We start from the raw sequence: 11,120 nt of genomic DNA on the forward strand, positions 1-11,120 counted from the left end.
TTTTGGTCAATCTGAGTCGAACTATTTAAATTGAGATTCAGATTCAATTAGTTGTTTTTTGGGAATGCTTGTTGGTAGAAAACAAAGTTATTCTTTGTAGCCTTACTCCATGGCCGATGGCCAATTTTACAGAAGATACAATTATCAGATTCATTGCTTGCTAAATAGTAGTAAAAATACCGTGTAGGGGCTTTAGATTAAGATTATACGAACAATTATTGTTCCAAGTATATCATCTAACGATCATTACTAATTTACTATATCTATCGGTAGGAAGCAACAGGCAAAATTCTGACTTGTTTTCTTGAATTATTGATTGTATAATAATATTAACTTTTTTTATAAATTTTCTTAAGAATCCACGCAATGGGCGGGTTTATATATCTATTATACACTATTAGTCTATTCAACCATAAAACTATTATGAACTATGAAGCCTTGCCGTGACTTTGGAGCTCAGGTACCTTGTAAAGCTGGCTGCAATATAGGGGGAAAAATGTAACGCAGCCTTAAAAAACAAGAAAAGATCCTGTTTGTTTCCTTTTCTATCCATTTCTTCAATTATTAAGTTTTTGAGAAAATAATGATACTCTTCATAAAGTGTGTATCATCTGCGTTTTTTTATTTATTTTTCCAAAAACTTGTGAAATGGAAGAAATAGAGAAAAAAGAAAATGTAGAGGATCCTTTCCCTTTAAAAACAATGTTCTAATCAGAAGAATCTTCAGAGACATCCGACTCTGAGCTTTCTTCATTTACAATTCTGTTTGCTGTACCATCTGAACCCTCCTCACTCATAGCATCTACCTCTGAATCCTCCTCTCCATTGTTTTCAATGCCAATGACATTGTCATTGTCATCATCGTCTTCAGAAGCTTCCACATCATCATCACTCATTCCAACCAAATCCCTACTCCATCTGCTAGGGGCACCATTAAAACCTATTTCCCAGTTTCCTTGATCATATTCCACAGCTTGACCATTGTCATCAGATTCTGCAGCTTGTTCGTTGTCATCAGATTCCATTGCTTGGACATTGTCATCAGACTCCATTGCTTGAACATTGTCATCAGATTCAGCCTCTTCAATGCTGTTACTATTGTTAGCAGCCCCCATGTGGATGGGTGTCACGGGACTTGCCTTTTCATCATCCCAGTCCTCATCCATGCTTCTCAACGATTCTCTACCAATGCTCGAGCTATGAGTGGCACCCCTATGGCCCAGCAACAAATCTTCAACAGCCTTCTTCCCCACTCTTCTTTTCCTAACTGTTCGGCGACCACGTCCACCAGCTTGTCCTTGTGATCCCACTTCCTGTTGTTTTATCCTTTGACTTGCATTCCCAGCAACCTTAGCACCACGATGGCCAGTATTTTGTTTGGTTTTAGATAGCTTTTTACCCCGTCCTTTATCACGACTCCCTCGTCCTCGTTTATTGTTGCTTTGCACAATCTTCACAGAAGCAGATTTAACTTTCATGAATTCGTCATGGTCCAAGTCTGCTGCTTCAGCCGCTTTACTAGATTTAGAAGGATTATATCTTGAAGGAAGCTTCTGCGAGAAAACAAAGTAAGAAAGCAAACTGGTGAACACAAGAAATTTCCAGCAAAACAAGCACACCTTGTCCCCCATAATATTAACAAAAGGGACTTGTACAACTGAAAACTTGACATCCAATCGGCTTGTTGAATGTCTTGACAAAATAGTTCATCTTCATTGTTTTTGAGATAAAAATATAAAATGGCAGCAGAACTCATCATAGCAAACCTTTAATGGTAATACCAAATTAGAAGTTTACGAGCAAAAGCAGTCTAATTGAAGACAAGGAAAAATAAAACATACTCACCATGTATACCCTATCTTCTTTCTCCTCACAAGGTTCAGGTTTCTCATGCGGTACGTAGACAATGGATGCATCAAACTCAAGAAGTCTGAGAGACGCAGCTGAAGTGGTCAGTGGAACCCATGGAAGTACAGCAACTGATTCAGGATCAGTGGAGGTCTGTGCAGCACTCTTTGACATACTGTTCAAACCCAACTGTTCCCCTGTTGTAGAGAAGGTTGATGATAAAAAGTCTCGCTTCAATGCTCTCTCAAGTAAGGTCAATATCTGAAAAATGGATTGTTAAATTTAGAAATGACTGAGTAGATAATGATTCATAATTTTTAAAATATTGGAAAGATATGGAAGATAAAATTTTAATAAAAATGGAAAACCTGTAGCAGTTCCTCAACAGAAGATGATTTGCTCAACTTCACACTCCAATGCCTCCTAATATCTTCTGTCCAATTTGATTGAAATGCTTCAGGCGGAACAGATACCTGTAAATCAGAAAGTGAATATAATATATCCCTTATAAAGTAACATTCTAAAATTAAATGAAGAAAGCAATAGGCTTGACGTTAAGAATGTAAAGCACACCATCAACTCACCTCAATAAAAGCTAGCATGGCTTTCAGCAATCTTGTCCGTAAGGGAAGAGAAGAATCCAAAATACAAATATTTTTCGATAATTTATCTCCACATTGAAATGCATGTTTAGAAAAACTAAATCCACTATTTGAGGAAAATGTCTGGTGGCAACCACTGCAATGGGAGTCTTCAAAGAAATAAGGGTTGAGACAGATATCACAGATGACAACCTGAGGTTTGCATCTCTTCTTCCCATATTTCATTGCACACAATATTGGTGAGTTATAGCATTCTTTCCACATCCATTTTTGAAAATCTTGATACCTTCTCAAGGCAGATTTCTTGTCACTCTCACTTTTCCCAAGCTCAATTTTGAAGGATGATGAAGTTTCTGAAGTGTCAGAATTCAAGCCACAAAGGGTACTGCTAGGACTGTCAGATCCAGTATGCCGATCAGGACTGGAATCTGTTTCATCAGCTTCATTTTTAACACATGTTTCACCTATGCTTCCAATTTTGGAACATTGAGTATTCAGACGAACATTCTCCTTAAAGGAAATCTCAACCTTTTGCAACATTAGACGCAAATGAGATTCCCTGATCCCACGTGAATCAAGTGAATTAAGAAGCACATCAAATGCCTGTAGAGAATTGATTTAAAAAATAATAACAATTAAGACAAAGCATAAAGCTACATTTAAATTCACAAACTATTGGCACCTAAAGATAAAATAAAGCACCAGACAACTCAGTAACATTTCCATCTTTGACTAGCCATAAGTTATGCAGTTTACCTCTTCAGTATCAATAAGCCTCCAATTGCCATCAAGATATTCAACAAAGATTCTGCCAGAACCAGGATCATTGGAAGAAGCAGATGCAACAAATTGCCAATAACGGTTACGTCTGCGATCTTGCCCGAGGGGTAAGGATCTGTAGACATACATCTCTTCTGCCATGTGGGAAATATAAGATTTCCACTGAGAACGTGACCTTTTTGAATATTGTACAAATGACTGAGCCTGAGGGTTATCTGGACCAGTGCAAAGATCTTGAACTGAAGAGTGTTTTTCAACAGACAGGCTCTGTGAACCAGAAGCTGCTTTATGATTTTCCGCAATGCTAGGAGAGGGCACACTATTATTAATATTATTGCCAATATTAATGCCAAGCAATGGGCTTTGCTTGCCCTCCGTGACAGGACAAGAATATTGTATTTCAACTTTATTCCCATTGATAGACGGAAAGTCAGATTTACTGAAAGTATCATCTTTTAGACGAACTTTATCTACTTGTGCTTCTGCCCACATTTGTTTCTTCAGAGCATTTGCTGCTTCCAAACGATCCTGAACAACTCCTCACGTCAATTTGATAAACGAAATACCACAAATAACTTAAGGACATAATACATTATACGAAATAAAGTTTACCTCAAGAACAACACGGATTGAATTTCCTTCATTTGCCACACCAACCAACACAGCAAGAGCATTTAGACGCTCCTCTACACTGAGATCAGAATATTCTTCTTCTGCAAGCCCTTGAACCCATGACTCTCCAGGCTTTCTTTCATCAATTTCCATATTATCTTCACCAAGATTTCCAACATCCAGATCTTCACAAGCACCAGATTGTCCAGTTACAGCAATTGGAGCATCAGCATTCTTGGAACCACTCTCAGGAAAACAAGGAAGATTCTTATCAAACTCACCTTGCAGTTCAACATTATGACCCAAATTTTCTTTTCCATTTGATGAGAAATCATCACACTGTTCAGATGTTTTGTTAGCACTTGTTGGATTTACCAAATCATCAACTTCAGGATCCTCATCAATTTCATCACTTTCTGACTCTCCTCTTTCAACATCATCAGCATCCTCACCAGCTAGAAACCCATTTTCAAATATCTGAATTTTCTTTCTTGCTTCTGAAAGAATGGACTCAGCATCAGCAGGATCCTTTCTAAATGCCTCACGTACACAATATGTTGATGGAGCTATTCTTTCAAAAAGCTTGGCATCTCTGGTTAAAGCAACAGAAATCGATGCCTCAGGAGTCTTGCTGGTCGTCAGGTCTCGAAGACCGGATTTCTGACAGATAAGAGACATAACAAGTTAAGAATAAACCTGACAATACAAAAGATCACATAATATGGATATGCAACTCACCTGAATTTTTTCTGCAAGTTCTAGTACATTCAATCCCTTCTCACCCTCAAGCGAGAGAACATGAAATGCTGCAAACTTAACTGTACCAGGAGTTAATCGATGTCTAGATCTTCGAGGGGCTAACAGACCTCTCTCATGCATTTTTGCAACTGCATTTTCAGCCGCTGAACCATTACGAAGTGTAGAAATGATATCTTCACAACTTCTGCCCTGCATTTAAATACATATTTTAATCCACTTATTTGATTTTTTTTTATCGGCAAAAAATATATGTATTATAAATATAGGAAAGTACCAGGGGTACTAAGGGTACAAATAATCCACTTATTTGATACAATAGACATTAAGACCCCCAATCCCATATGAAAGCATTTAATTGCTTAATAAACTGAATGCATGCAAAATAAGATTAAGGTAACAAAGGTCTCCAAATGTTCAGGGTGAAGAAAATAGCTAAATATGAAATCAGCAAACTGAAATTATATCTTAATTGTATTTTACTGTCTTAAAATCATTAAACTATGGAGGTATTCACGTATTGCAGGAATCTTTAAAGCTACATCTGAAAATAATAAAGCAAAATAAAGAAAACTATACCTCATCTTTATTATTTGCATATGACCAAGAAATACTTCTTTTCTTCAACTGTGGTCCATATCCAGCAGATAATGCTAGCTGTCGGAAAATTTCTGGCCATGTCAACAGATTTAAGTGCTTGTGCCAATTTCGTATGTCAAAACCCCATGCATACGCCTGACATAAAAAAATAATAATTACAAGACTGGACTCCACTAAATAAAACTACTATTTCTACATCCTAGAACACATTGAACTTACGCCTGCCACAATCTCTGGATGGCCACCTCCAGTGTTAGCAGCACCATTTTGATTCGCTCCTAATCCTGTAGAAGGTGTCCTTGCAACATCTTCAATGTCCTTTATTATCACCTTAAGAAGAGAAACATGTATCTCACCCAACAATCTTGAGTCCTGGGATAAAATGATTTGAACACCCAGAATGAGCAAGAGTGCACAAAAAAGTTAAACTGATAGCATGAAATCACCAGCAAAGTCTAGACTGACTCACATAGTCATGAAATGCTTGAACAAACTCATCTAGAGTAAAAGACCATAACTCTAGAACATCAGCAAAGTTGATCAAAAATCTCCAAACCTGAAATAGAACAGTACAGATTTCAAACCTTAAATTCAGAAGCCTTAATTCAAGCAATTATCTAAAGTACAAAAGGAAATCAGTACATCCACAAAACTGCTGATTCAGCAAACAAGCTCCACACACTAACGAGATAACAGGAAAAGAACTTTTCAATTATAGAATGCAGAAAATTAAATGCCTGATGCACCATTTCAAATGCAATATCAAAACTAGATAACAGATCAAACTAGGAAAAGACCAAAAGAAAATATCCAGGTTTACTTGATCTTAGTCTAACATACACACAACATTTAACCTCAACAACCTTCAGTCCTTAACTATCTTATACAAGCAGACACAAAAGCATTAATCTACTATTTCAAATCATGAGGAACGGTAAAGATAAATCACTGTCAGGAGTCAGGACCAGAGCAGAATAGAGAACATGATGAATGGTAAATTAAGGAATTTGTACACTGTGCATGTTATAAAGAAGCAAAAGAGATGATGACAACATACCATGAGAAGATTGCCAACATTGTTTTCTGAGTTGATCCAGGGTTTGATTGCAAATGGTTTTCTTAGCTTTACACTCTTTGGTGGGAAAACACACAATGAATCTACAATATAAGAATATGGTTTCAGTACTTAAAGCAGAAACTCATTTCCCTTTTTTAGTTTCCAAATAAATACTGAACACCCAAAGAAACCAATTGTATACAATTAAAAACAGCAAAATAAAAATAAATTGCTCACCCCTAAATGACTCAATGTGTTGCAGAGTATCAAAATCAAGATGGACAATAGAGGAAAACCCCGTGCTTGAGGCAGCCAACTCCATCATTTCCAGCTGTTCATCCTCAATAAGTTCCATAGATTCCTTGGCCATTCTACGAGCAGTTGCCTTCTCAAGAGCAGCTTTCCTTCTCTCTGCTTCTCTCTCTTTGCGAAGCTCTTCTCTTTGCCTGGTTTTCTCTGCCTTTTAAGATAAAATATGTGAAAATTGATTAAATATTCTCAGATGTCTAAATATTAGTCAAAAAAAGGTTATCATCATAAGGCTTAAACACTTACTTTTAAATTTTCTTTCAGCAAAAACTTTTCCCTTCGCTCCATTTCACGTTTTTGCTCACGTCTTGCTCTTTCCTCCTCTCGCTGTCTCTCACGCATCAACCTTTCTTCTTCCTTCTTTCTTTCACGATCCTGTCTCTCCATTTCTTTTCTTGTCCGCTCTTCACTCTACAAAAGAAGGGGGAAAAGAGAATAGTTAAAAGAATGTGAACGTGATTCATTTTTAACCCCTATAAAAAAATTTGTGATAAGCTAAACTGAATTCAATAAAACCTTTCGTCTGAGGTTGTCTTGTTTCTCAAGCTCTTTCCGGATTTTCATCTCGTGGGCTTCAACATCGTGGGCATCATCACTCTACATAAATATAGTTAAAATTATAAAATCATCCTTTGCAAAGAATATAAAAAAATAAATAAAAGAGTTGAACACTGAGCAAAATTGCAACATTAATTACTAAAGATACCTTTCGTTTCTTCTCAATCCATGTAGCATTGTTATGCAAAACTTGTACACTAGGTAGAGCATGGAGATTTTCCGGCCCAACAATTTGGTGACCAGTAGAGTGAGAGTTCTTTCCAGCATTAGCTATGTTTGGGTACAATTCCCTTTGAGGGGCAGCATCATCATCCCGAGAAGGAGATTGATAGGGAATCAATTGCTTGTCTTGTTGAGACAAGAGACGAACACGAGAAGAATGACCTTTAGTAGCATGAATTCTAGGTAGATGTTCATTTCCATGTGCAAAAGGAGGATTTCTGACAAAACCTTCAATTGGATCGTGTAAATGAGATTGGCTGAACTGTCCAGAAGCATCAGACCTAATGCCAGACTTGTTTGGTAGAAATTGATTGTCACGGAATGTCCTTGCCAAAGCCTAGAATGAAGGAGCTCAATTTCAATTCAAAGCTCAAATAAAGGAACTAAGCAGTAAAAATAAGCATCGCCATCTGTACAAATAATTTAAACAAAGAATAGCAGCAGGTTTTCCAGTTCCTCGTACTGTAAAGGAAAACACAGACAGAGGATCATTTGTATCAAAACTTGAAAGAGCATTTAAAATGATAATCTGCATGTCAAGACAAGACAAAAAGCACTCAAACTAAACATCATAAAGTTATACTAAACAAGCAAACACTAAAATCTGCTGATAAAGAAACACCAAAATATAGACATGCTATTAACAACTCAAGCAATGAAAACTCGGGCTACCTCCAACCTTACCACCAGTGTCCTTTTCCATTTCCATTGTACAAAATTAGCATCTAAATAAAAATACAAATTCACCATTTCATCAAAAACAAAGTTTCCAAGTATCCTATTTCAAGCTGGTACTACCAGTCTGTAATTCAGGAAGAAGTAAAAGACCAAACAGCATCAGAACTAAATGAATGCACGCCTATACACCAACAAGATGGACGAGCATTTAAAACAGGTGCTCAATCAAGATAGCTGTCTCCAAAATTCCAAATTTGTTATCAATGCGCTATACAAGACAAGTTTCATTTTATTGACCAAGATTACACTATTATAGAAGAAAGAAAACCAACCTTATTTGTTCTAGCATCATGTCTTTCATATATTTTACTGTCATAGGCAAAACTAGGTAGCTTCTGCTGTTCTGTAACTGCTGCTACAAAAAAGAAATATATAAGGAGTGTCAGTAGCCAAACAAAGTGCATGCACCTATCACAAACAATTTCTGAACTTCTACCTATTGTTTCTAGGAATTGTTTAAATTAGAAAGTAGCGCCCCTAGAGATGGAAAGCAAAGCCATATATGAAAGTTACCCAAATGAAATATAAAGCACATTTATGTCAGAATTTTTCACAATGCCTAGGTAGAGAAAAGGGAAGATAAACCAATTCAAGCATGCCAAGTTAAATTAGGACCTAAGAAATGTAAAACACTACATATAATATAAAAGAAACAGCAACATTCAGTTAACAAGTTAAGATAGGATCACAGGTTTCTATGATTGTATGTATACCTATAGGTGCCCCAAAGGCATCTGGTGGCAATGGATCAAACTCTAGCCCTAGAATCGGTCCATCATCCCTCAATGGCTCCCCTAACTGCGCCTCGACACAAGCAATTGCTCTAAGCTCCAACTTAGCCTGTGGGGACTCATAATAACCAGGCACACACCGAGGAACCACATTCAGGGGCTCCACTCGGGCATACGGGCTGGAACCTGAACCGGACCCGGATCCATATTCATTAGCAAGCTCAAGGCTCAACCTGGGGTCGTCCCTTGGCGAATCCGGCAATGGCTCTGCCAGCACCTTCCGTGGTGGCTTCTTAGACGGCAAGTCCTTCTTGTCCTTCAACCTCCTGTGGCAGAACCACATCTGAAGCTGTCGATCTGACAACCCCAATTTCTCAGACAGCTCCACCCTCATCGTCTCCGAAGGGTAATTATCCACTAATCAATAAAAAAAAAAAATATAACAAAATCAACATCATCCCCCCAAAAAACAGAGGAGGAAAAAAACCCAATTCAAAAATTACTCAAAAAATATCAAAACAAAAACACAAAAAGAAAAATTGAAAATTGCAAAAATTCAAGAAACAAGGGGTGAGTGCAAGGAACAAACCAGCATAAGCCTTCTCGAGGGTTTCAAGCTGAAAAGGGGTTTTCATCTGGCGCTTGGGCTTGCTCTGCCCCTCATTAGAATTCACAATCTTGCCACTGCTTCCGTTATTGTTGTTGTTGTTATTCTCATTGCTATCATCATCAGAGCCACCCCTTTTCCGATTATTCTCTCCCTCTGAACAACCCTCGCCCTCCATCGACGAAAACCGATCAAAGATCGAGACTTTCCAATCACCGCTTCACAAAACCCCACAAATCGCAGAACCCCAAAAGAACAAGAAAAAGAAAATTAGGGTTCCTATGGAAAATCAATCTCTGTTCTTCCTTAAATTTTATGCCTTTCTCTCTCTCTGGATCAAACCCCAATTTCGTAATCGCAAAGGAAAGGAAAGTCACAAGGGATGAAAACAATAACAGCAATAGATAAAGGGTAAAATATAAAAGCTGTGTGTATTTTGTGAGGATTGAAAAGATAGAACAACCAAGAAGAATAAAAGAACCAAGAAAGAAAAAAAAAAACAATAGTAAGATAAGAATATTAATAATCGAAAAACAAAACTAATAAACCAACAGTTGTTGTTGCTCTTGACTGCTACTCCTACTAGAATTCCACCACCACGTTTCATACTAATAATTTCCCTTTTAAATTTTTGATTTTTTTTGCTTCTTCGAATTATAATCCGTTTTCTTTTTAATTTTTTTGGATTCTCTTTTTTACGAACGAACGGTGTCAGAGTGTGTGTTTTGTTGTTCCTGTCAAGCAGGACTTTAACGAACGCTATAAAATCAATAACACGCCAAAGATAAGAAAAATATGCCTTTCTTATTTGTTATCTTAAATCTTTATCTTCTCTTAGTTTAGATTTCTATCTTAAATTTTAAGGGCTATTTATTTTCATTTTTGCTAAAACTAAAACTATTTAGTTATTTAAGATGAAAATGAAAAACATGAAATGTTTGCTTTTGCTGTGAGTCTGCATGTGTGTGTCTCTTTCTTTCTCCGTGGTGTATTAATTTTGATGAACATTTTTGGGAGGTTCTTGTCTGGGATTTTTTTTTTTTTTCCTTTGTTTGTTCTTGTTTTGTTCCTAAATAAAATGTAAATTGTGGTGTGTGTGGTTTTTGGTTTACGAAGCAAAAGGAAGAGAGAGAGAGAGAAATGAGTTGCTTGCTGACTCTGCTTCGGATTGGTTCTTTAAACTTGTTTTTTCGTTTTCGCCTGAGGCTCGGTTTCGTTGATTTTCAGTGACTTGGGATCTCTTCATATTTCACGTTTATGTTTTGTGGGGTCCCCTATGTTGCCTGGGACCACATCCTAAGAATTGGGCTTCCCTTTGGACCTTTCATTAATTGCCCGATTTGCCTCCTACATGTCATGAGAGGATCAAATGAATAAAAAGTTTTATATATTATATTTGGTGAGTATTATATAAAAAAGTTGAAAACAATGTAAGTGATTCTATTTTATAAGTATTTTAAATAGAAAATGAGAATTCAAAAGTTTTAATTAGTAAAAAAGTAAATAAGAGACCAAAGTGCTTACTTTTAAAAATAAAAAAGATTTGAGTCAACAAAATTGCATATAACCAAACTTGTGTCAGAAAGGACTTTACCTTTTAGGCTTTTTAGATAGCAGCCATATGTAATCTCTAAGGAAAACTAAAAGTGTTGGAGGGAAGGTTTTAATGGACCACCAAGTTCCTAATATTAGTGTTGACG

At 36.8% G+C, this 11,120-nt stretch overlaps 1 protein-coding gene across 2 annotated transcripts; it reads right to left on the bottom strand.

Moving 5' to 3' along the window:
- Nucleotides 1-351: 351 nt before the first annotated feature.
- LOC100818817 (homeobox-DDT domain protein RLT1) lies at nt 352-10,599 on the bottom strand. Of its 2 annotated transcripts, none has more exons than XM_006583772.4 (18): nt 9,403-10,599; nt 8,796-9,230; nt 8,355-8,434; nt 7,271-7,681; nt 7,081-7,161; nt 6,811-6,975; nt 6,493-6,715; nt 6,256-6,356; nt 5,668-5,754; nt 5,418-5,570; nt 5,178-5,333; nt 4,581-4,790; nt 3,843-4,502; nt 3,207-3,758; nt 2,433-3,053; nt 2,217-2,321; nt 1,846-2,109; nt 352-1,553 (listed from the first exon to the last, which is right to left on the bottom strand). In XM_006583772.4, exons 1-18 carry the CDS (start codon nt 9,596-9,598, stop codon nt 708-710), a joined length of 5,346 nt encoding a protein of 1,781 aa, XP_006583835.3. In that variant the 5' UTR covers nt 9,599-10,599; the 3' UTR covers nt 352-707. The 2 variants fall into 2 exon arrangements, with proteins under 2 accessions (XP_006583835.3, XP_006583834.3); XM_006583771.4 differs by having other exon boundaries at nt 8,355-8,437; nt 9,403-10,587.
- Between the last annotated feature and the right edge of the window lie 521 nt (nt 10,600-11,120).

This window comes from Glycine max, chromosome 7 (genome assembly GCF_000004515.6).
Source record: "Glycine max cultivar Williams 82 chromosome 7, Glycine_max_v4.0, whole genome shotgun sequence".
Lineage (NCBI taxonomy): Eukaryota > Viridiplantae > Streptophyta > Magnoliopsida > Fabales > Fabaceae > Glycine > Glycine max.